This window comes from Puma concolor, chromosome E2, assembly GCF_028749965.1.
Source record: "Puma concolor isolate L17-30 chromosome E2, mPumCon1.1.hap2, whole genome shotgun sequence".
Classification (NCBI taxonomy): domain Eukaryota; kingdom Metazoa; phylum Chordata; class Mammalia; order Carnivora; family Felidae; genus Puma; species Puma concolor.
Window position 1 is genome coordinate 37,670,627 of NC_141681.1, and position 25,209 is coordinate 37,695,835.

At 37.7% G+C, this 25,209-nt stretch overlaps 2 protein-coding genes and 1 non-coding gene across 6 annotated transcripts in view; 1 reads left to right on the plus strand and 2 right to left on the minus strand.

Annotated features, from left to right (window-relative positions):
• Positions 1-4,582: 4,582 nt before the first annotated feature.
• ORC6 (origin recognition complex subunit 6) lies at positions 4,583-11,398 on the minus strand. 4 transcript variants are annotated; one of them, XM_025920804.2, is made up of 7 exons: positions 10,947-11,395; positions 9,612-9,741; positions 8,254-8,417; positions 7,945-8,034; positions 6,295-6,407; positions 5,761-5,829; positions 4,583-5,149 (listed from the first exon to the last, which is right to left on the minus strand). In XM_025920804.2, the coding sequence occupies exons 1-7, from the start codon at positions 11,009-11,011 to the stop codon at positions 5,022-5,024; spliced, it is 759 nt and encodes a 252-aa protein (XP_025776589.1). In that variant the 5' UTR covers positions 11,012-11,395; the 3' UTR covers positions 4,583-5,021. The 4 variants fall into 4 exon arrangements, with proteins under 4 accessions (XP_025776589.1, XP_086545656.1, XP_086545654.1 ...); XM_086689530.1 differs by lacking the exon at positions 10,947-11,395 and adding an exon at positions 10,131-10,767; XM_086689528.1 differs by lacking the exon at positions 5,761-5,829 and having other exon boundaries at positions 10,947-11,398.
• A 70-nt stretch (positions 11,399-11,468) lies between these two features.
• Positions 11,469-25,209, plus strand: part of VPS35 (VPS35 retromer complex component) — a 30,101-nt gene continuing 16,360 nt past the window's right edge. Inside the window, exons 1-7 of the mRNA XM_025920935.2 lie at positions 11,469-11,582; positions 17,401-17,499; positions 18,733-18,829; positions 20,157-20,280; positions 21,516-21,698; positions 23,342-23,555; positions 24,739-24,822. Coding sequence (XP_025776720.1) covers positions 11,580-11,582; positions 17,401-17,499; positions 18,733-18,829; positions 20,157-20,280; positions 21,516-21,698; positions 23,342-23,555; positions 24,739-24,822 — 804 coding nt within the window. The 5' untranslated portion in view covers positions 11,469-11,579. The remainder of the gene's footprint in view (positions 11,583-17,400; positions 17,500-18,732; positions 18,830-20,156; positions 20,281-21,515; positions 21,699-23,341; positions 23,556-24,738; positions 24,823-25,209) is intronic.
• TRNAR-CCU (transfer RNA arginine (anticodon CCU)) lies at positions 22,427-22,499 on the minus strand. Its single transcript has one exon. It is a non-coding gene; the product is annotated as a tRNA-Arg (tRNA).

Below are 25,209 nucleotides of genomic sequence, written 5' to 3' on the forward strand. Positions count from 1 at the left end.
AAAAAGCATCTGACAAAATACAGCATCCTTTCTTAAAACCCTCAAGAAAGTAGGGACAGAAGGATCATACCTCAAGATCATAAAGGCCATATATGAAAGACCCACTGCTAATATCATTCTTAATGGGGAAAAACTGAGAGCTTTCCCCCTAAGTTCAGGAACACAAGGATGTCCACTCTCACCACTGCTGTTCAACACAGTATTGGAAGTCTGGGACTCAGCAATCAGACAATACAAAGAAATAAAAGGTATGCAAATTGGCAAGAAGGAAGTCAAACTTTCACTTTGCAGATGACATTATACTCTATGTGGAAAACCCAAAAAACTCCACCAAAAAACTGCTAGAACTGATCTATGAATTCAGCAAAGTCACAGGATATAAAGTCAATGTACAGACATCAGTTGCATTTTTATACATCAATAATGAAGTACTAGAAAGAGAAATCAAGGAATCCTATTTACAATTGCACCAAAAACCATAAAATACCTAGGAATAAATCTAACCAAAGAGGTGAAAAATCTACATACTGGAAACTATAGAAAGCTTATGAAAGAAATTGAAGACACATACAAAAAAAGGAAAAACATTCCATGCTTACAGGTTGGAAGAACAAATATTGGGGCGCTCGGGTGGTCTCAGTCAGTTAAAGCGTCCGACTTCAGCTCAGGTCATGATCTCACAGTTCGTGGGTCTGAGCCATGTGTCAGGCTGCGCTGATAGCTCAGAGCCTGGAGCCTGCTTCGGATTCTGTGTCTCCTTCTCTATCTGCCCCTCCCCACTCTCACTCTCCCTCTCTCCAAAAATGAACATTAAAAAAAAAAAATTTAATTAAAAAAAAGAACAAATATTGTTAAAATGTCAGTACTACCCAAAGCAATCTATGTATTCAATGCAATACCTATTAAAATAACACCAGCATTCTTTACAGAGCTAGGATAAACAATCCTAAAATTTGTATGGAACCAGAAAAGACCATGAATAGCCAAAGCTAGGAATTGAGCCTAATCCTCAAAAAGAAAACCAAAGCTGGAGGCGTCACAATTCTGGACTTCCAGATGTATTACAAAGCTATAATCAAGACAGTTTGGTACTGGCACAAAAAACAGACACATACATCAATGGAACAGAATAGAGAACCTAGAAATAGACTCACAAACGTATGGCCAACCAATCTTTAACAAGGCAGGAAAGAAAATCCAGTGGAAAAAAGATGGTGTCTTCAGCAAATGGTGTTGGGAAAACTGGACAGGGACATGCAGAAGGATGAACCTGGACCACTTCTTACACCGTACACAAAAAAACTCAACATGGATGAAAGACCTAAACGTAAGACAGGAAGCCATTAAAATCCTGCAAGAGAAAACAGGCAACAACCTCTTTGACCATGGCTGCAGCAACTTCTTACTTGATATGTCTCTAGAGGCAAGGGAAACAAAGGCAAAAATGAACTATTGGGACCCATCAAGATAAAAATCTCCTGCACAGCAAAGGAAACAATCAGCAAAACTAAAAGGCAACCGACAGAATGGGAGAAGATATTTGCAAATGACATATCAGATAAAGCATTAGTATCCAAAATCTATAAAGAACTTAACAAACTCAACACCCAAAAAACATCCAGTGAAGAAATGGGCAAAAATCATGAACAGTTTTCCAAAGAAGACACCCAGATGGCTAATAACCACATGAAAAGATGCTCAACATCACTCATCATCAGGGAAATACAAATCAAAACCACAATGAGATACCACCTCATGCCTGTCAGAATGGCTAAAATTAACAACCCAGGCAACAACAGATGTTGGTCAGGATGTGGAGAAAGAGGAATTCTTTTGCACTGGTAGTGGGAATGCAAATTGGTGCAGCCACTCTGGAAAACAGCACAGAGATTCCTCAAAAAATTAAAAATAGAATTACCCTATGACCCAGCAATTGTACTGTTAGGTACTTGTCCAAAGGATACAGGAGTGCTGTTTTGAAGGGGCACATGCACCCCAATGTTTATAGCAGCACTATTGACAATAGCCAAAGTATGGAAAGAGCTCAAATGTCCATCAACTGATGAATGGATAAAGAAGATGTGGTATTTATATGTAATGGAATATTACTCAGTAATCAAAAAGAATGAAATATTGCCATTTGCAACAACATGGATGGAACTAGACTGTATTATGCTAAGCGAAATAAGTCAATCAGAGAAAAACAAATACATTTCCCTTACATATGGAATTTAAGAAACAACATAAAATGAATATAAGGGAAGTAAAAATAATATAAAATCAGAGAGGGAGACAAACCATAAAAGACTATTAAATACAATGAACAAAAATTGAGGGTCGCTAGCTGGTTGTTAGGTGGGGGAATGGGCTAAATGGGAGAGGGGCATTAAGGACACTTGTTGGGATGAGCACTGGGTGTTACATGTAAGTGATGAATCACTAAATCTATTCCTGAAATCATTATTACACTATATATTAACTAACTTGGATTTAAATTTTTAAAAAGTGAAAAAAAAAAGTGTTGGCAAGGATGTAGAGTAATTGAACCCTTGTGTACTGTTGGTGGGAACATCATATAGTGCAGCTACTAAACAGTTCCTCAAAAATTTAAAAATAGCATTCACATGATCTAGCAATCCCATTTCTGTGTATATATCCAAAAAGAACTGAAAGCAGGGTCTCAAAGAGATATTGTACCCCCATGTTCATAGCAGCATTATATACAACAGCCAAAAGGTGGAAGCAACCCAAGTGTCCATTTATAGATGAATGGATCAACAAAATGTGGTATATCTATACCATGGACTACTATAATACCTTAAAATGGAAAGAAATTCTGACACATGCCATGAGAATGAACCTCAAGGACATAATTTTAAGTGAAATAAGCCACTCACAAAAAGACACTCTTGTACCGACCTAGAGTAGCCAAATTCAGATATAAACATATGGTAATTGCCAGGGAGGCAATTAGGAGAGGGACGAATAAGTTGCTTAATGGGTATAATCAGCTACACAAGATGAAAAGAGCTCTGGAGATTGGTTGCTAACAGTGTGAATGTAACACTCACTACTGAACTATGTATTTAAAAAATGATTAAGAAGCTATGTTTTATGCTAGGTACATTTTACAATTAAAAAAAAAGTGAATATGCCTAATTTTACTTGGTGATGAATAGACTGCTTTTCACTCAAAGCCAGAAATCTAAATCTTGGCATCAAATAAAAACAAATTATATACTTTCTTAAAATAAACTAGGAAAAGACTAACTTATTCATTTTAGATGAAAGCAATGAGCTACTATTTAAGGAATGCCTTCTAAGTACTATGCACTTTATAGAAATATTACCTTCAGTTCTCACAAGGCAGAGAATATCTCTACTTTATAAAAAGGAAACTGAAGCTCTTTTAAGGTTCTGAAATTTCCTTACGGTGGAAGTGGCAGGGTCACAATTTAAATACAAATGTATGTGCTTCCAAAGGCTCATGTTCATTTCCCTCTATCACAGGGCTTGCTAGACATTATGCCTGAGTTAGGATCATTTGACCGTGGCTTTTCTTTTAGATTTCCAGATCTTGGAAGGATCTGGAATTAAAAAGGGTAGGGGAAGAAATTACTCTTTTAAATGTTAGTCTGCTTTTTTTTTCTTCTTTAATGTTTATGTATTTATTTTGACAGAGAGAGAGAGAGAGAGAGAGACAGACAGACACACAGACAGAAAGGAGAGAGCACGTGCATGCTAGTTGGGGAGGAGCAGAGGGAGAGACAGAGAATCCCAAGCAGGCTCCGCACTGTTAGCGCAGAGCTGGAGGCTGGGCTCAATCTTATGAACCAGGAGATCATGACCTGAGCTGAAACCAAGAGTCAGTCAGACATTTAACTGACTGAGCCACCCAGGCATCCCAAGAAATCCCTCTTTTAGCACTCCAGGTCTATACAGCAGGTATTACATCTTACTTATAGCAAATAAAATACAACCCCTATTGATACTATTCTGAATAGATTTTAAAATTTGGATATTCTTCATGGCTATACTTGATTTAATTAAAATCATACCTGGCACAATGCCTCTGAGCCCCTAGCAATGTATCTTCCATAAAGGTCCTTTCTTATAGTTATAAAATAAGGAGTATTTTTAGTAAGGTTACATTCTTCACTATGTGGGTGTGAAAGAAAATAGCCCTCAGTCCATCTGACTTTTTAATATGCTGTTAATGTGTAATTCATTACATGAGACCTTTATATGTGAAGTTCTCTCTATATTCTAACATTTGCTAAATACTTACTTATACCAGGTACTGTGCTAAATGTTTTATATGTATCAGCTCAGATACACCTCCAAATTATTCTATGAAGTAGACACCATTTTTAGTCCTACTTATAGATGAGGCATGAAGAAGTTAATTAATTTTCTCAAGGTTCCATAGGTAGTTAAGTGGCTGTAAACTCAGGGAGTCTGATTCAAGAGTTTGTTGTCTAGTGAGCATTATTATGGTTCAGCATATGGCCTTTTTCTTCTAGAGTAGACAGTTTTTAGCATAGCAATGACTCCCCCAAACTGATGACAAGGGCAACCTGAATGCATATAAAAAGAAATATTTATTAACTCAGGCTGTACCATATACTGATTTAGTCAAACAAGAAATTAACACAAAAACCTAAGTAAAATCCATAGTACTCCATTCAGACCTGAATTTTATATTGATAGGACAGGAGAATGTCTTTTGCTTAAAACAAAAGAGCAAAATGGCTCCAATTCCATTTTGTAGGAATGCAGACCTGTGGGGAGCCAAAGCCATGCCAACCAGGCACTGTGCCTGACCTAATGAATTTGTCGCCCATGTCACCGGCCAGTTTGCTTCCAAGAACTCAGCCCCAGTACTGACTTCTTTGCTTTTAAGGCAATAGTCTTCGGATCCTTGTTATAAGAGTTCAAATAAAATTCCAAAGCCCTCACATCTTCATTGAGGTGGCAGATGTACTATTAATTTGCAGCCAATGGCAGTCTGGAAGCTGAAATCACTCTGCTATAACCTTTTGTGCTTTGGCAGCATTTTCCAAAATTTTCCTTTTCCATTCTTCATAATCCTGTGTCAGATCTTCATCTTTCTGCAGTTTATGTGGTCTGTCTACTACCTTCTCTGTTTCTATGAAAGAAAATTTTCAAAAGTGTTTCAAAATTTTTACAAGTAAAAAAAAAGTAACCTTGTTTCAAATATCTTATTAATTAAAAAATATGGAATATAATGCTGAAAACTGGAAACAGTAGCTAACACATTAGTTTTTTGCTCTTTTACTCCATGCACCTCACAACATCCTTAAAATAGTTAACATTTATCAAGCACCTATCTTGTGCTTCAAGACACTGAACCAAGAACTTCAATGGCATTATCTCATTCAACCCTCACCATAATTGTATGAAGTGGGTGCTAATATTAACCGCAAAAGATTAGAAAATTCAGGCTTACAGAAATAAGTGACTTTCCTAAAGTTCTAGAGTCAGTGGCTATTAAAGCAGGATGTGAACCTAAGCCGTTTGGCTTCAGATAGGTTCTTACATAATACTTCTATTAACTTCTTTAAATGACTACTTGGAAAAGTGGTCTTATCAAATAAATGATTGTTAGAATTTATTTAAAACCTGACTCTTATCAGGCAAGCAGCTAAAGCAGCACAGGACTATTCACTGCATTAAACTCACTGTACACTAATCCCACTGCACTAATTTCAAAGCTTGTCCAGTGTTAATACAACTTACCTTTTGCTGGAGGTTCAACCATTGTCTTCTTTTTCTTCTGTGGTGGAGTAGCTGAATCTCCAGCTTCTCCTTTAAGGGAAAAAACGTGTTACCTACTAACTAAATTTTCTCCTATTCTTAATTTTACTAGTTGGGCACATTTTGGATTACAAATAAAAATTAGATACTTTGACCAAATACTAGGATAAGGAGAAGGCAAATGATCTTGCCCTTCTCTTTTCTTTAGTTTCTCTTGTCAGACTTGAGAATCTTTTCTATTCTAGCTTATGTATATGGAGGCTAGCATTTAACATTGGAGCATGTTAACAGAAAATCTATTTTTCAGGCATGGAGTCATATAATCACAGGTGTTTTAAAGGTCATTATGCTACTTTATTTGAAAAACCAAATAATTTCTCACTAAAAACTTACCTGGTCCACATTAAATACAGAATTCAGAAAGCAGCCATTTTGCAAGTTTGAAAATATTAGGCTTTTACCAGTAAGTTTACATTTTCAAATAACACATTCTTGAAATATAGAATGAATACTCACTGTCAGCCTGCCGCCCAATCTTCTCTAATTGTTTACACAGTCGATCAAATATGGCTTTTTTCACACCAGATGTGGCTACCATTTTATTTTTATCCACCTTTAGCTTTAACACCCTATAAAAGAGTTTAATAAATTACTATTTTTAAGACCAGTATAGCTATCTCTGGCCAACCATATTATCAACTTATTTCCTTTCCACTCATGCTTTATGTTTAGTTTTCCTTTTATTCCAAACATACATTATTAGCTATAATCATGTAAATTTGCCTTTTAAAACTACTTATTTAGTTGTTTGTTGGACTGACAGTTAAAATATAATGGGATCTGTTATGCAACAAAAGGGGCACACAGGGGCACCTGGGTGGCTCAGTTGGTTGGGCATACGACTTTGGCTCAGGTCATGATCTCACAGCTCATGGGTTCAAGCCCTGCATCAGGCTCTGTGCTGACAGGTCAGAGCCTGGAACCTTCTTCGGATTCTGTCACAGTTTCTCTCTGTCCCTCCCCCCTCTCTCTCTCAAAAATAAAAAAATTTAAAAAAAGGGGGCACACAGAAGACATCTGTATAGTGCTTCATGCCTTGAAGAACTCTCAGTGAATCTCAGATGTTACTAATTTGCTGAATGACAATCATAGCATTTTTAAGTGTTCAACTCACTTTAACCCACGATACTTATGTTTATACTATAGGAAGATAAATCACTTTCACCTCCCCAATTACCAATCACCTTCCTAATTACCAGTCCACAACAACTACTAATGAAATATACAAGAGACTTCTTGTTTAGGATAAATCTAGTCAAACCTTTGTTTGCTCAGTGTCATTTGGTTTCAAAAGTAGGGTTAGTTGTTAATATTGTTTTTTGTAACAGCCGCCATACTCTTTCTCCACATACACATACCTTTGTTGAAATAAAAGGACATTTTCTATGAATGCCAATTAATCGTTCTAGGTGTGTAGCTAATAGAGCTAAACAACCAAATTAGAGGCTGGGTAGTAAGAAACCATCTTTACAGGACAACTATATTTTGTTTTATAAGGAGTTTCCCAGCAAGATAAAATAAGACAACTTTAGACAAAGATAACAGGAGTATTTCCAAGGTACCATTTCAGTATGCACAAAAATAACCCCAAATTTTAAAATTCAGATGTAAAAATTCATCACTGGTGTTTTCTAAATTATTTGAAAAACAGCTGCAATTGGTACTTAAAAAAGATAGGACTGGAATAATCATAAACCAGTTTTAATGACAGATTTCATTACTCTTAAAGGTAGACCCTGGGGGTGCCTGGCTGGCTAAGTCAGAAGAACATATGACTCTTGATCTTGGGGTTGTGAGTTTGAGCCCCACATCAGGTGTACAGATTACAAAAGAAAATAAAAAACTTAAAAAAAAAACCCTTAAAAAAAGAAAAAGAAAATAAATAAAACATGGACCCTTGGCAAGCAGACTACTGGCAATAGTGATCCAAATTGTCAGATATATTGTAGGCTAAACAGAATCTGGTCACTTGGCCACTATTCCTAATATCATTTATATGGGAAAATATGCTCTGTGTTGAAATAAACTGAATTAGAAGTCTTCTTTGGGAATGAGAAATCTCTTTGTGAACTGTGGACTTTTCTCAATATTAAAAGGCACACTTACTTGCATGCTGAAAGTAGTGCAGCAGTGGTGAAAAGTGGCCTGGATAAGTCGAGATCCAACTGCTGTGTTTGTGGAAGACTGGACTCATAGCTAAGGGAAAGCAGTGTTTGCAGAATTATTTGTTAAAAAATACTATTTCAAAGGGACTGAAAATGCATATGAGAACTTACTAAGCCATTTAAATGCATGAGCTCTACATCATGTCACCTTACCATATTAGTTATTTTTTAAGACTAAAAATAGGACATTAAATAATTCTGCCTTTTGTATCAGTATAAATTTTCAGTTAAGACTCTTTATGCTTCTTACCTTTGCAATATCTTTGAAGCCATGTTCACTGCTTCTGTACAGCTAAATTGTACAGCTAGGTCTCTTATTCCAATATTTGAATTCAGGCCCAGTAAACACTCAAAAGATTTAAGACGGCTCTGATACATCTTCTTGTTCAAACCAGAAAGTTTAATTAAATAAACCTTTAAAAGAAAAAAAATGCATGAATCATAAAAATTATAATCATAATCATTCTATATTGGTGCCCTTAAACGTTTGTTTAATAGGTCACCTTTTCAAAATTAATTAATTCTGTGACAACTGACTCTATCTAAACATTTAGCTTCATTTAGTCAAAAGTCAGTAATCATGTCAGGCAGAATTGAGTACTGCTTTCAAGGAGCTCACACTTTAGAAAGACAGTCATGCATAAGCACAGGTAATTTTTAAAAACAACATAGTGTTACTACAGCCATGCTGTGAATAAAAAAACAAAGGAGACACCCGTTTTTTCAACAAAAGTCACAATGTGCAATTTAGTGGGAAAAGGATGGAGGGAAGTAGTGGGAGTGGGGGTGGGAAGGATGATTGTGTGGAGGAGGGAGAGGAGAGGCTAACTGGGAAACAGGAGGATCAACAACTGAGGGAAACCAACTACACCTGGGAAAGTCAAGGAAAGTTTCATGAAGGATGTAACAGCAAGGCAGGGTCATGGAAGACCTTGCCAGAAAAGAAATGCATGTTAAAAAAAAAAAAAAAGGTTGTTGCTTTACAAAGATGTAAGTCATTAAAGTGCATAGTCTGTTAAGTAAATAGTGTAGCTTGAGGTTAGTATTTAAGACAGGCTGGAGAGTTTGACAGTAATGGGGAGCCAATGTCACCATTTGATGAGTATATCATTATGTGATATATACTGTGTTAAGTGTGTTACATACAGTATATGGTTTAATCCTCACAATAATCCAGCAAAATGGATATTCTTATCCCCACTTCATGAATGAGGAAACTGCAAGCTCACAGAGCTAGTAACTGGTGGTACTGAGATTTGGTCTCAACATCTAACTCTTCCTGACTCCTAGCTTGTGCTCTCAACCACTGTGATACTGGAAGAAAAATACACATGGGTTTTAAAGCATGCGCTTTAGGAGGATGCTAGCAGCTGCATGAAAGATAGTCTTGAGTAAAGAAAGAGGCAGCCAAGGAAACTAGATGGTAAAGAGTAAAGGGAATTTTCTTCAACTTGACAAAAATGGTCTTGAATAATCTTATCTAATAGCCAGGAAAATTCTAAAAAACAAGAGTTTAGTTACAGTCTACTCTTTCCAATCAGAAATTAAAACATGATTAAGTTTCAGTGTTGCAGAGGATTATTTAGACATTCAGTGGGACCTACTTACCCTGTCCAAGGGGCACTTCATACAGGAAGCTGCAAGATCCAGGCACATGACTGCATTGCTGGTTTCTGTGGTATGTGCAGACAGGCCATTACAGTTCACCTGGGACAGTCGCAAGTACTCCTCTGCTTTCCTGGTTATAAAGGCAACATGCTCACTAAGACTCTTTTCCAGAAGTTTGCCCAACACTTTGGTAAACAATAAATACAGCCTGGTGGACTTCGTTCTGGGCCTAACTCCTGTGCAAGTTTATGTGGGGGTGGGAGACAAGGTTCTGTAAGACAGAATCAGCCCTGACCTCAGACACCACTGTGCTTAAGTACTTCTAAGCAAAAGTAAGTTCTTCAATTTCTTAAAAACAAACAAACAAACAAACATACAAAAAACCCCAACTTCTTTCATCCTTCCATTACTGGGACAAACATGAACTACTGCAGAGGCTGGCAGTTATACCAGGGTTCCTTCTTTTTACCCCTTCCTCTAAATCAGTGATTCTCAAATTTTAATGTACAAGACAATCACCTTGAGCTTGTGAAAACAGATTGCTGGGTCCCATCCTCGGGGTTTCTGATCAGTAGGCCTGAAATGGGACCCGAGAATTTGCATTTCTAAGGAGTGCCAAGATGATACTGATGTTGCTGGTCCAGGAACCACACTTTGAGAATGGCTGTTCTAAACGATTACTGAATTCAAGAGGTCTTACTTCAACTCTTAAGAAGTGCTTTCCTTTCTCTCCCTCAATTGAGCGCCAAAGCATCGGACCTTGTCTTGCTCTCCACGCTTCAGCCACAACAGCTTTATTTCTAACCCTGGATTATGCAAAGTGATTTTTTGTGCCGCTCTTCCCACATCTTCCGATAGCTGGCACCTTCTATCAATCTGGTCTCAGCAAAAGTGGCAGCCCCTCCAAGGCCTTTCTAGGATTTGTTTTTTTAATGAAAAGCAAACGCCAGGGCGCGCTGTGCTCCTCCCTCCCCCGCTTCCGGCACATCACCCAGTTTAGTTTTCTCCCTAGTTCTGTCATAGACAGTAACCTCAATGGAGGTCTGTGTGGCTCACCACTGTAAAGAGACCCTCAATAAGCATCTGTGGAACGACCTAAGTTCTCCGACTTTTCCCTTCCCACCGAGACAGCTGTTCCTAAAGACATCTGCAATTGTCCCTTCTCGCCGGCTCATAAAAGCCCACTCTGCTGGCAAGTTTTTCCGGAGACAGGGCCTAATCCCACCCACTTCCGGCGTTCCCCCCTCACTCCAGCACTGCCTGACGCGCGGGAATGACTCGGACCTCGCCTGAGGGAAGTCTAAGGCCCGCTGAGGCGTGCACCGCCAAACCCACCTTAGCACATCTGGCTCGGCGATACCCAAGCGCGGTGCTAAACGCCGGATCAGCCCCGATTCCATGGCGCGAACTAATCTCGCGAACAGCTGCTACACGATGAAACCCGCGCGCAAACGCCGCGCCAGCCAGTGACGGCCAGGCCCCACCCCTCTAACTGCATCTGGATTGGCTGGGACAAGAAGTTGAGACCGTTCCACAAATCAAGCCTAGTCTTCCTTTTGCGCATGCGCAACGTGACTGCACGACCCTGGACAGGTGAACTTGGACCGGCAGCTCCCACTTCTTCCATTCCTTCCGTCTTGACAAACTACTCAAACGACACCTTTACTTCCTGCTGTCTCGGCGGCAGGAGCCGCCGAGAGATTCCTCGCTACAGTGCACCTCCCCGCCCTCTTTCACACACTGTGGAGGGACAGGCTAGAACCCAGGTCCGTCAGTCCCTGGATAAGTGGCAGGAGCCAATAAACACGCGAGACTTGAGTTCCTAGAAGCGGGCCAATCGAGGAGCCGCCTGCAGGGTCCGAGGGCGGGGCTAAGGAGGGCGGGGTTTGGAGAGGCCGCAGCGTCACCTGACCGCAGGAGGCTTCGCGCGGGGTGGGTGCTGCTTGCTGCAGGCTTTGGGGAGTCGCCATGGTAAGTGTTGAGGGGCGGCGGGCCCCGGGCGGACCCTTCTTTCAACCTCTGCGCTCTCCCACCGCTCTGGAGCCTTGCGGGCGGAGTTGGGGCTCTGCAGCCTGATCGGGGCTAAGACCAGCCCGGCTTGGCCTGCGGGATGAGGACAGGCCGGGGAAGGCCGCAGGCGGGCAGATCCGAGATCGGGGTGGGCGGCGGCTCCTGGTCGCGACGGTTGCTCTGGAATGGGGTAGCCTTTTCGAGGGGGTGTCTCGGCCTGTAGGCTCTGAGGTCCATGAAGGCCTGCTGCCACCTCTTGAGTGGAGTCGGCCACCGCCGCGCCTTGAGGGGAATACCGGGTCTAAGCGTCAGGCTGAGTCGGGGGCGTGCAGTGGGCCTGAGACTCCGAGGTGGCGTAGGGATCCGCCCAGAGATTGCTCTGTCGCTGGCGTGCGTTTCCACCTTTGTGCCTGGTAGTGCTCTGTTGTCCCCACGCCCTTTTCTTGTACAAGAAATACCTACCGGAGGGGCCAAGTGGTGTCTTGGCCTTTTTCGGCCTCATAGCCCCCTTCCACTGCTGTGTTTGTCAGCGATTTCTAGGGACTCACGTGAATTTCCTGGAAGGACTCTTGCTATCTGATATCCATTAAGTAGGACAGAAAGGAGACTTCTTGTTTCCTTTAATGTTTGTTTATCCGGTACCTTGGCTATATTACATGTCTTCTCATTGATGAAATCTAAGTATTTTATTTGCTGGAAGTAGGCATTCATTCTTGTTAGCTCCTCTTCGTGGTGGCAGCAAATCGTCATGTGGCTGTTGGCCTGTAAACTTGAACTTCCTCAAAATGTAAATCCATGTGCCTAGTTTCCACAAAGGCAAGTTGTCACTTGCATTTTATTAGCTTTTGACATAATCTGCAGTGTATAAACCATGTTTTGGGGGTGTTGGTGTATTCTATGTAATTTTAATGATCTCATTATTCAGTTCATGTAGACAGGCTTTTATAAACCTCTAAGCCTGGAAACAGACTTCACTTTAAATGTGTTAATGCCAGAAAGCAGGATTAAATGTTTGACATACTACTTTCATATAATATATTGCCGTACAAGATGATTTTGTTTATTTCTCAGAATTTTTACAATAGAGAACTGATGTAAGGACGATGTAAAAATTTAGCGAGGATGTGTCAGTTTCTCAACATTTATGGATTGATATGTACAGTGTTTTGTAATGGAAAGCCCTTAATTAAGGATCTGCTGTACACCTCAGTTCTGTACTGGGTGAACCAGTTTGAAGCAGTGAGCTGGACACACGGTCCTATCCTCATGGACATTTTTGGGAAAGGAAACTTGGCTGTTAGTCTTGTCACAGTCAGTGTTTCTATGAATTGGGCGAGTCATTCATTCTTCTTTGAGTCTCACTGAAAACAACTGTTGGCTTCTTTGGCTCTTCCCCGTCCTAAAATTCTGGGATACAATTCAATTCAAGCATATTGTATGCCTTCTAATGTCAGTGCTAGGCACTGGAAACAAACATGGTCCTTACTGTCCAAGAGCTTAAGAGTGTCTAACAGGGAAGATATGCTTATGGAACTTAATGTAATATAGTCTTTACAGTCTTTATTAGCACTGTCAACTCAGTGTTGTGGGGTCATAGAGGGAGAGAGTTCTGCTTCAGGAGCCTGAAAAAGACTATAGAAAGTGACATATGAACTGAGACAGTGAGTAAGGTAAGCAGAAATTCTCCAGGTGGAGGAGAAAGAGCATTGCCAATAGGTGAAGCTGAGAGAAGTGAATGCTCATGGTGTGTACCAACATAGAATTCCTGGAGAAATTTATTGGTAAATGAAGTTGGAGCCAGTTTAGTGTTCAAATTGTATTTTGAAGTTCCCAAGCCCTCATCATCCTTAATGCTCTGTACTTCAGTTGTAATGTTATGAAAGGAAAAGAAAGGGAAGGGAAGGAAAGAAAGCAAAGGAAAACAAAAGAAAATACAAAATTTCTGATTTTGAGAAAAATAAAATAGTGCTTTCACTAAATATGATGAAATTCTGTATCTTTGTGAGAGTGGTTATTTTCACTTTACAGTTGATTTGCATTGTGTTAGGATTACATCTACAGCATATCAGTGAAAAAATGGGCCAGTAAATAAGTGGCTAGGATGGGTGGAGATAATTGCTTGTATCTGATGGGGGTATAATAATAATAACACTTAAAAAGTGCTTATTACTAAGTGCTAGGCATGTTCTGAGCTCTGTGTCATTTCATTTATTCCTCATAATAGTATAAGTACTCTTACTGTTCCTGTTTGATAGAAGAGGAAATGAATGCACATTGTTTGAATGGAGAGTAATTTTATAAGTGATCCGTTCATAATGGATCACTTTCTCTGCCTTTCTCTGAACCGTGTAATTGTATAGACTTAGGAGGACTGTTTGGCCTGGGTCTCAAGCTAAAGTGAGCCTAGTCACAAATGTTAATTTGATCTTGATTCTTTAGTGTTTCCATTTTTCTCTGACCCATGTAACTGCTAAGTATAGAGTCATTTGTAAATGAGGAACCACTTCTATAAGTGAGGAGACATTGATTACCTGGCTCATGTTTAATGAGAGCATGTTCGTAACAGTTCTTACTGTTCTTGCTGTATGTGACACTTCCCAGGGAGGGCATCAAGACACTCCCTTAGAATAGCCATATTATGGCTACATTTGTATAATAACTACATTGTCCTGGGAGTAATATCTAAAAATACATTTCTTTATTATAGCTTTAGTTTTTCATTTGTAGCCTACTTTGTAATAAGGGTGTAATTTTCTACATTTTGTATTTATGTTTCTATTTTAAACCCAGTTGATACAAAATAGAAGAATTTTGCTAAAGTTTTATTTATAAATCACTGAATCTATTTAGTTCTATACAAATATTTCTACAATTGTAGTCTCTTTGTAACCAGTTATATTTGCTATATTAAAGTAATTTTATACAGAATAGCCAAAAGGTGGAAGTAACCCAAGTGTCCCATCAATAGATGAATAGATAAACAAAATGTGGTATATACATATGATGGAATATTATTCAGCCTTGAAAGGAAAGGAAATTCTGACACATGCTACAACATGGTTGAACCTTGAAAACATGCTAAGTTGAAATGGTCAGATACAAAAGTGTATGATTCTACTTATATGAGGTACCTAGAGAAGTCAGACTCAAGAGAAAGTAAAATGGTGGTTTCCTGGCATGGAGTGGAGAATGGGGGATAATTTTATGGGTAGAGAGTTCCCCTTGGGAAAGATAAAAGGCTGTTGGAGATGGATGGTTGGTGATGACTGTGCAACAGTGTGAATGTACTTAATGCCACTGAACTGTACACTTAAAAATGGTTAACATGGCAAATTTTGTAAGTATTTTACCACAATAAAAAATAATTATAAAAATTTCTTGATGTATAAATATTTATCTCTAAGTTGATCATCTGAATGTAATGAAATCTGTTGATTCTAATAATTGTTAAATCTATTCCATCTAGAGATAAAGAGCCAAAAAAAAAAAAAATCCAAACTATAGTTTGATGTCACTGAAGTTCTCAGAGGACTAGCCCAGGATGAATAGCGAATTTCATTAAGTCAGAATCCTCAGATGCTGGTGTTGTCTTTGCCTCTGAGACCAACATTTAACACTAATAGTTCTGCTGTGTAAATTAATGTTCCCTTTAAGTTTAGTTTAAAAGACATAACTTTTTCTTTGAAATTTGTGTATGCTTGTGAAGAAGTGTGGTCATAGGGAAGCACAGGTTACTAGAGTTTGCCATGGGAAAAAGATAGAGACACTTAGCATTTCTTGTTATTAGCTTTCCCCTCTTTACAAAATTAGACCAAGAGAAAACTTTCCACTTTTATAAGTGATTATAATTCAGAAATGGGTTTTATGTGGTTTTTGTTACTCTCAAATTCATTGTTGTTTTGATTGTCAGATATTGGAACAAACCAGATTAAACTTTCACGTTTATGTGTAAGTCTTTGCTGCCTTCCTTTCCATCTTATTGTGTAAGAGAGATTTTATCTTTGGTTATTTTTTTTTATTAAGGTGAAATTTATATAACATAAGATTAGCCATTTTAAAGTGAACAAGTTAGTGACATTTAGTACATTTGCAGTATTGTGCAACTATTTCTGTCCAGTTCCAAAACATTTTTATCACTCCGAAAGGAAACCCTATAGACTCATTAAGCAGTTATTCCCTGAGTCTCTCTTCTGGTAACCACCAGTGTACTTTTTTTTTTTTTTTAATGTTTATTTTTTACCAGTGAGCACAGATGCACGTGTGTGCGCCTGAGTGGGAGAGGGACAGAGGGAGGCAGACAGAGGCTCGGAAGTGGTGCAGGGAGCCCTACGCAGGGCTTGAACTCACGAACCATGAGATAATGACCTGAGCCAAAGTTGGAAGCTTAACCAACTGAGCCTCCCAGGCGCCCCTCTACTTTCTGTTTCTATGGATGATTTGCCTATTCTGGATATTTTATATGAATGGACTCATACAATATGTGGTCTCTTTTTTGTCTGGCTTCTTTCGCTTAGCAAGATGTTTTTTAGTTTCATTCGTGTCACATATATCACTACTTTGTTCCTTTTCATGACTGAATAATATTCCAGTTTACATGTTTATGTATATGTGTATACCAGAACTTAACTATTCATCTATTGATTCTTTAGTCATTTTTTTAATTAAACACGTAACCTGAACATTCTAAAACCAACTCATTCTTTCCTACAGTGAACATTTGTGAATATCACATAACCTAATATAAAAATGACCATCATTTATAATTGCAGTACAGTGCATTTATAGAGTGTAGAGGTGTAAACACGTTTACACAGCATAAAGGAGGGTGTAGTTAATTCTGCTTGACAGGTAAATCTAGTTAATTTTGCAAATAAGGTTTTGCTGGTAACAAACTGAAGAGTACATAATATTTTGTCCATTATAACTATAGATTTTTCTATTTGAAATGGTAAGGTAGGTACTTGAGAGTACTCCTATGGTCTTCTACATCAGTCACTAATATTAGTTTCAGTTATTTTATTTCTAAGCTTTTTAGTTCCTTGTTCTATATTGCCTGAAAAGGTCAGTGTTCCATAAACTGGCTTCTTGATCTAAGAATAGACTAAAATGCAGATGAAAAGTAGTATGGAGAAAAAAAAGAGGCTTTTAGAGATTTGGGTTACACTATACCTATCACAAAGACTAGATTGATTGGATGGCTGTGTTCGGGTTGGATTTAAACTAACACCACATTTTTTTGAGGCCAACCTGCTAACAAGTATGTTGAATCAGTTTCTGAGAGAGAAGAAATTCTGTATACATTACTGTTCCCCTTTGGCATTATTTTGCTGTTAACTTAGATGACTGGGTTCAATAGTTGTCAAAAATAGATAAATGGGCTTGAGATCTAGAACTGGAATGAGCTTATATGAAAGCTTTGGAAAAGGGCTATGGCTAGAGCTATGGAAATAACAGATTTTTATTTTTTTATTTTAATTTTATTTATTTTTAAAAGTTTATTTAGAGAGAGGGAGAGAAGTGCACAAGCACATGGGTGTGGGGGGGGGGAGGAGGAGGGGAGGGCGGGTTGGGGGGAGAGAGAGAGAGAGAGAATGAATATGAATCCTATGCAGGCTCCACCCATGTGGGGCTGGATCCCATGAACTGCAAGATCATGACCTGAGTGGAAATCAAGTGTCGGACGCTTAACCCACTGAGCCACCCAGGCACCCCAGAAATAACAGATTTTTTAGAGGAGAGTGCTAATGGGACATTAATGGAAATACTTTTTATTTTTCAGCCTACAACACAGCAGTCACCTCAGGATGAGCAGGAAAAGCTCTTGGATGAAGCCATCCAGGCTGTGAAGGTCCAGTCATTCCAGATGAAGAGATGCCTGGTAAGAATGTCAATATGAAAGCAGAATTTCAATCTGGGTTTTCTTAAGTCCTATAGCATCACTTCTTCTGTCTTTATCCCACGTCCCTCAAGCACTGTGTGGAGCAATTCCAACAGAGAGCCCTGTTTACTTGCATTTGCATTTATGATTTGGAATTGTCTCTTCTCTACCAGAATGTAAGCTCCAGGAGGACAAGAAACCCTATCATCTATTTACACATAGTGTTGATCTACATACCAATATCTGACCTTAGTTACTAGCCTCATTGATTCTATATCTCAAATCTGAGGAGTACTTGACATATAATGGGTGCTTAATAAATATTTGTTGAGCAAATATATTTAAAAGCTTTCAGTTTGGATTATTCAGCTTTTTTTCTATCTTGAAGACTTTTTGTTTCTATCCTGAATAGATACATATTTTTTGCAGCAACCAACTTGAAAATTATCCTTACACCAGTTTCTGTGTTTTCATATTCTAAAAGACAGGGTAGGAGGTAATCTGTATAGAAACTATGGATTCTCTGCATTAAAATTTATGAAATGGAACCAAAGAGGCCGATACTTCAAGTTATAAGTTGCTCTGATGATGATGATGATGATAATACCTTATCTTTGTAAAGTGTCTTATAGTTTCTAAAGCTTAGCAATATGCCATTTTAACCAATTATACCTACTGTATTTTTTTCTTACAAAAAAGTGTGTTGGAATGGAGAAGACGGGTGGGTATGGAACTTGGTATTGCTTGCTTCTGTTTTTTTCTGAGTCTGAATATTGCTTTCTGTATCTGCAGGCATTTTTTGTATTTATGTGTTCAGTGGACACATGGGCATTGTAAGGAGGAAAACATACTTAAAAGGATAGTCATTTCATACATATCTCTAGAGTCTTTACTTGTGGCAAAGCCATTATCAGGATAATATCTTGCTTTAAAAGAATTAGTATGCCAGCCCTTTTGATTGTAGGAAATGTGAATTAATGGAGCTAGTTTCATAGTCACTAGGGGTTGAAAAGATTAGAGTTATGCCAGGAAGTTTGCAGTCCTAGTTACAGATGACTTGCTAATAAGCTTTGCAGTCCTGATGAACCATGAATCTTTTTCTTTCAGTAGAGAGAATGTAAAGTGAAACTAACCTGATTTGCATGTGATTAAAATAATTTAAGTACTACATACTGTATAACAAATCCAAGTTAAATGAAAGCTTTCTCATCAGTTCTCTTGGTATTTCTGTAGGACAAAAACAAGCTTATGGATGCTCTGAAACATGCTTCTAATATGCTTGGTGAACTCCGGACTTCTATGTTATCACCAAAGAGCTACTATGAACTTTGTATCTTTTGAATGTTGAAGATTGAACATTTTCATCATACTTTTTTTCTTGATAAGGCCATATTTTGTTTGTTCCTTATTATGTTTTTCTGGTTTTACATTATTTTTCATTGTCTTAACCAAATAGTACTCCATGGAAATTTTGTGAGAAAAAGAAAAACTGAATATCAGAAACCCTTTTTCTATGCCTAAACTTCTTTAAATAGGTTGTTGCAGTTTCCAGTCCCTTCATGAAGGATATTGAAGCTATTAGGCAGTTGGTTCTTTAATGCTTAGATTTTGTTATGCAGTATTCTGAAGTGGAAATGAATTCAATGCTTTGCCATTTTAAAACCCTCTAGTAGTATGTTAGGCAATCCTTGTTTATACCCCTTTGCTTTACCAGACTATCTTTAAAAACCCTTATTTTATTTTTTTTCTTTAACATTTTATTCCATTTATTTTTTAAGTTTTTAATCACCTGGTGCTCATTGTGACAAGTGCCCTCCTTAATCCTCATCACCTGTTTTACCCATCCTCCAACTCCTGTCCCCTCTGGTAACCATCAGTTTGTTCTCTATAGTTAAGGGTCTCTTTATTGGTTTGTCTCTCTTTTTTTTCTCTTTGTTCATTTGTTTTGTTTCTTAAATTCCACATATGAGTAAACAGAAACTTTATTAAAAAATTTTTTTAGGGGCGCCTGGGTGGCGCAGTCGGTTAAGCGTCCGACTTCAGCCAGGTCACGATCTCGCGGTCCGTGAGTTCGAGCCCCGCGTCAGGCTCTGGGCTGATGGCTCAGAGCCTGGAGCCTGGTTCCGATTCTGTGTCTCCCTCTCTCTCTGACCCTCCCCCGTTCATGCTCTGTCTCTCTCTGTCCCAAAAATAAATAAACGTTGAAAAAAAAAAAATTTAATAAAAAAAAAAAATTTTTTTTTTAAATGTGTCTTTATTTTTGAGAAAGGGAGAGACGGACCACGAGCAGGGGAGGGACAGAGAGAAAGGGAGACACAGGCTCTGAGCTCTTAGCACAGAGCCTGATGTGGGCTCGAACTCATGAACTGTGAGGTCATGACCTGAGCTGAAGTTGGATGCTTAACCAACTGAGCCACCCAGGCACCCCATAAAACCTTTATTTTAAAATAAGGAAAGCCCACTGAAATTGTCTTCACTTAAACACATACTTTTTTGAAGGACTAATGTTTAAAATATCTGCCCAGTAGTTTAATGACTCCAACAAGTTCCATTGTATTGCTTAGGCTGGCATCGTTTCTCGGCCTTTTGGCTAAGATCAAGTGTTGTATTGCTTAGGCTGGCTTAGCTTTATTTGAGTCCTTAATTGTAATGAAAAGATATGGCTATTTCTGATGAACTACACTATTTGGAGGTCTACCTGACAGATGAATTTGCTAAAGGAAGAAAAGTGGCAGATCTCTATGAACTTGTACAGTATGCTGGAAACATTATCCCAAGACTGTAAGTAATTGAGAATTTGAGGGCTTTTATAACTGCATTTTCCACTTTATGTTATAGCCTTTAAACTTTGATTTTTAAAAATCATTTTTAAGGTTACTTAATTTCTTAACAAATTGAGATTAGCATTTTGGTAGAAAGTCTAGGTTTTCTTTTTTCTTTTTTTTTTAATGTTTTTACTTATTTTTAAGTACAGAATTACAGAATACGAGTTGGGGATGTGCAGAGAGGGAGGGAGACACAGAATCCAAAGCAGGCTCCAGGCTCTGAGCTGTCAGCACAGAGCCTGACGCGGGGCTCGAACTCACAGACTGCAAGATCATGACCTTAGCTGAAGTCGGATGCTTACCCGACTGAGCCACCCAGGTGTACCCCCCGCCTTTTATTTTTTTAATATTTATTTTTGAGAGAGAGAGCACACACACATGCACACACACAAATGTGGGCAAGGGCAGAGAGAGAGGGAGACAGAGTCTGAAGCAGGCTCTGATCTGTCAGCGCAGAGCCTGATGTGGGGCTCGAACTCATGAACTGTGAGATCATGACCTGAGTCAAAGTTGGACATTTAAGCAACTGAGATACCCAGGCACCCCAGTACTCTGTGTTTTCTTTTAAGGTTTTAGGGTATGATTAATTTTACTTTTTATATAGATAGTTGAGGAATTTTTGAAATAGAAAAGTGGACTTACTGTTTTGTTTAATGTCGTGACTACTAGAAAAATTAATGATGTTTATTCTCTTCCTAATGTGTAAAGGTGATGATGATACTCGTGTGTGTGTGTATATATATATATATATACCTGTATGTAAATGTATATGTAAGTTGGGGGGAGGGTCAATGAGTGGTTTTCTCTCTTTATAAGTTCTCTCTCTTTAAGTTTATTTTTGAGACAGAGCATTCAAGTGAGTGGGGAAGGGGTAGAGAGAGGGAGACAGAGGATCTGAAGTGGGCTCTGTGCTGACAGCAGAAAGTCCGATGCGGGGCTTGAACCCACAAACCACGAGATCATGACCTGAGCTGAAGTCAGATGTTTAACTTACTGACCCACTCAGGCACTGTGGTTATATTATAAATTAGATATTTTTTCATTGTGCAGAAGAAAAACATGGTTCCTGTCTTAATAGGTTTGTAGTCAGTATGTTTGGACATCATCAAATTCTTGACTTGAATATTTTACTTATTTATTTATTTTTGAATATTTTATTTTTAATCAAATATTTTCTCATAATTCCCCTAGTTATCTATTGATCACAGTTGGAGTTGTATACGTCAAATCGTTTCCTCAGTCCAGGAAAGATATTTTGAAAGATTTGGTAGAAATGTGTCGTGGTGTGCAACATCCCTTGAGAGGTTTATTTCTTCGGAACTATCTTCTTCAGTGTACCAGAAATATCTTACCTGATGAGGGAGAGCCAACAGAGTAAGTGATTTTCTTTCTTGATTTAGTTGTAAGATTTTTTTGTTGTAGAATATGCAAGAAGTATAGAAAAGTGTTTGTAAGAAAATAAATCTCAGTAATTCTCCTCTCCACACCCAACTAGCGACTTGTAGCATTTCATGTATGTATTTCCCTTGTGATACAGAACTCTTGAGCATGTGTGGTGTGATGTAAAATGTACTATTATGAAATTTATGTCTGTGGATTATTAGAACCTGCTTTTTTCATTTAACACAATTGGGAGCATTTTTCCATTATGTTAAGTATTCTTTGAAACTGTGACCTTTTAAATTACATTTATGATGAATTCATGAGGTATGATTAACTTTTTCCACAAGTGAGGCTAATTTTCATATTGTTTCTTGAGTATCTTATCAGTTTTATAATTTATGGACTGGATAACCTGGATATAAGAGACTTAAGTTATCTGTGTACACAAATTACATATTAACTCCAAAACTGAAAAAACAAAAGCCTTTCAGTGAGAGCCCCATCTCTTGTGTGACCAGTATTCTAGTACCCACATCCATTGCACTTTTATTCTACAAGTGTAGATAGTCAGCCAGCTGTGGTCTTCAACCAACTAGATGAACTATTTATGTGAAGATTCTGTAGATTGAGGAACTTAATTTCTTTTTGTTTAATTTTATTTATTCATTTATTCATTTTTATTATTTTTTTATTATTATTATTTTTTTAGGTAATCTCTACACCCAACATGGGGCTTGAACCCGTGACCCTGAGATCAGGAGTCACATGCTCTACCAACTGAGCCAGCCAGGCACCCCTTATTTATTTATTCATTTATTTCTAAGGTGCACAATTCGATAGTTTTTAGTATATCTACATCAGTTCCTTTTTAAGGGAAAAAGAATATAATAAAAATTTACCATGCATGTGACAAAGTTAAACAGTATAGAAGAGATAAAAACTTAACAGTGCTGAGGATATGGCGAGGTTATTTGTTTTATTATGATTTGACTGTCACTTTTGAGCATTTATTTTTTATTTTTTTAAAGTGTATTTATGTATTTTTTGAGTGAGAGAATCCCAAGAAAATAGATGTAGGGCTTGAACTCATGAACTGTGAGGTCATGATCTCAGCCATAGTCAAGAGTTGGACGCTTAAGTGATTGAGCCACCCAGGCACCCCAGTTTTGAGCATTTAATTAGGCAGTCGTTAAAAAATTTTGAAAACTGTGTTTCCTATCCTAGAAGATGAAAAATAAGCAGGAAATAACATAGTCTCTTCCCTCTCAAAGCTTATATTCCAATTGGAACCATAAAAAGTTCTATAAAATGATGTAGTTAGTATGTTATTAGTATCAAGTTTTTTAGGCTTTTTGAATTAATGGAGTTGCTGTAAGAACAAGTTGGCCCGGGATAGAGAGTGGGGGAAAGTTTTTTGTCCCTTTGTACTTGTACTGTGTTCTCTCCCTGGTATTTTTTTTCTCGAGTCTGTTTTCCTTGAAATTGAACACTAAGCCAATGAAGTTAAAATTTCTAATAGAAAACATTGACATATTAATGCAATAAGGAAATGCACAAAGGAGAGGGATAACAGTAAAGCTGGTCCTATGGCATAAATAGTGTATATAAAGAATTTTTCAACTGTCTTTTTGCAGTGAAGAAACAACTGGTGATATCAGTGATTCCATGGATTTTGTACTACTCAACTTTGCAGAGATGAACAAGCTCTGGGTGCGAATGCAACATCAGGGACATAGCCGAGATAGGGAAAAAAGAGAACGAGAAAGACAAGAACTCAGAATTTTAGTGGGAACAAATTTGGTGCGCCTCAGTCAGTTGGAAGGTGTAAATGTGGAACGTTACAAACAGGTTTATATCCTTTTACTTGTCACTTTTTCTTACGTCATGAGGTATATAAATTGAGGTCTGATTTTTACAAATATTTTTATTAAATAATACTACATTGAAAACCATTTTAAAACTAAAGAAGATTTAAGTAAATTGATTTTCAGTTTGTGTTTGTGGATTGGAAAACTCAATATTAAGATACCAATTTTTCTGAAATTGAGATTAACTGCATATTACTATAGATTTTACTCTAAAACTACAGTAAGATAATGTGATATTGGTGGAAGGGATAAACACATAAATCAGTGGGAGGAATAAAGCAGAGATTGACAAGCTTTTTCTAGAAAGGAAAAATAGTAATATATTTTTTTATTTTACAAGCCATGTTGTCTACAACACTAAACTCTGCAGGTATAGTGAAAAACAACCACAGACAATATAGAAGTAATGTACAAAAACAGATAATTGAGCTAGATTTGCTGAGCCCTGGAAAAGAGAATCCAGAATGGGCCCTGTCATATATGATAAATTACTTTTGATAAAAGAACCATTACTTTTCAACAAATGGTTCTGGAACAATTGGACATCTGTGTGCAAACAAAACCCTTGAACTGTGACCCATTCTCATACCATGTAGAAAAAGTCAAAAATGGATCAGGGGTGTAAATATAAAACCTAAAACCATAAAACTTTTAAGTTTTTTTTTTTTAATGTTTATTTTTGAGAGAGAGCATGTGAGAGAGTGGGGGAGGGGCAGAGACAGCAGAAACATAGAAGCAGGCTCCAGGCTCTGAGCTGTCAGCTCAGAGCCCAACATGGGACTCAAACTCACAAACCGCCAGATCATAACCTGAGCCAAAGTCGAACACTTAACCGACTGAGCACTCAGGCACCTATAAAACTTTTAGAAGAAAACACAAAGGAAATCTTTATAATATTGAATTAGACAAAGATTTCTTAGGGCACAAAAGGCACAAATTATAAAAGAAAAAATTGATAAAATGAACTTCGTCCTAAATGACTTACTAAATAGAAGCCCAGAATTTTTTACTTAAATTTTTATTTAAAAATTCTTCTGTAAAATGTTAAAGTTTAAAAATGAAATAGGGGTAAGAAAAATCTAAAGTAAGATTTTCAAATTAATAGTTTATGTTATTAGAGGAGTGGTTTAGGATTTAAAAATAATTTTTTTTAACTCTTTTAGATTGTTTTGACTGGGATATTGGAACAAGTTGTGAATTGTAGGGATGCTTTGGCTCAAGAATATCTCATGGAGTGTATTATTCAGGTAAGTGAGAACATTTCACTTTTTAAAAGGACTCATTTTGTCTTTCATTAATTTTCATTGTTTTGAAAAAAAATCTTGATAGAATATCAGCTGGCCTCAGTAAAGGATTTTCTCTTAATGATAACTTCATCTTTGTATTGATGTGTTTTTTCTCCCCAAAATGTAGGGAAGAGTAGTTTTCATGTTTTCTAGTTCTCATTTGTTTTAGTTTAATTGTAGATGTACTTTGGTTATTGGAATATTTCTGTCTGGCCTTATGTTTAAAGAGGCTCAAAAGTAATGTATTTGAATTTAGTTGTGTAAGATTAAACGATTGTTTCCACAAATATGACCTTTGCCGTAAATCCAGAATATAATGTGAAATACTTTTACTTGTATCACTCAATT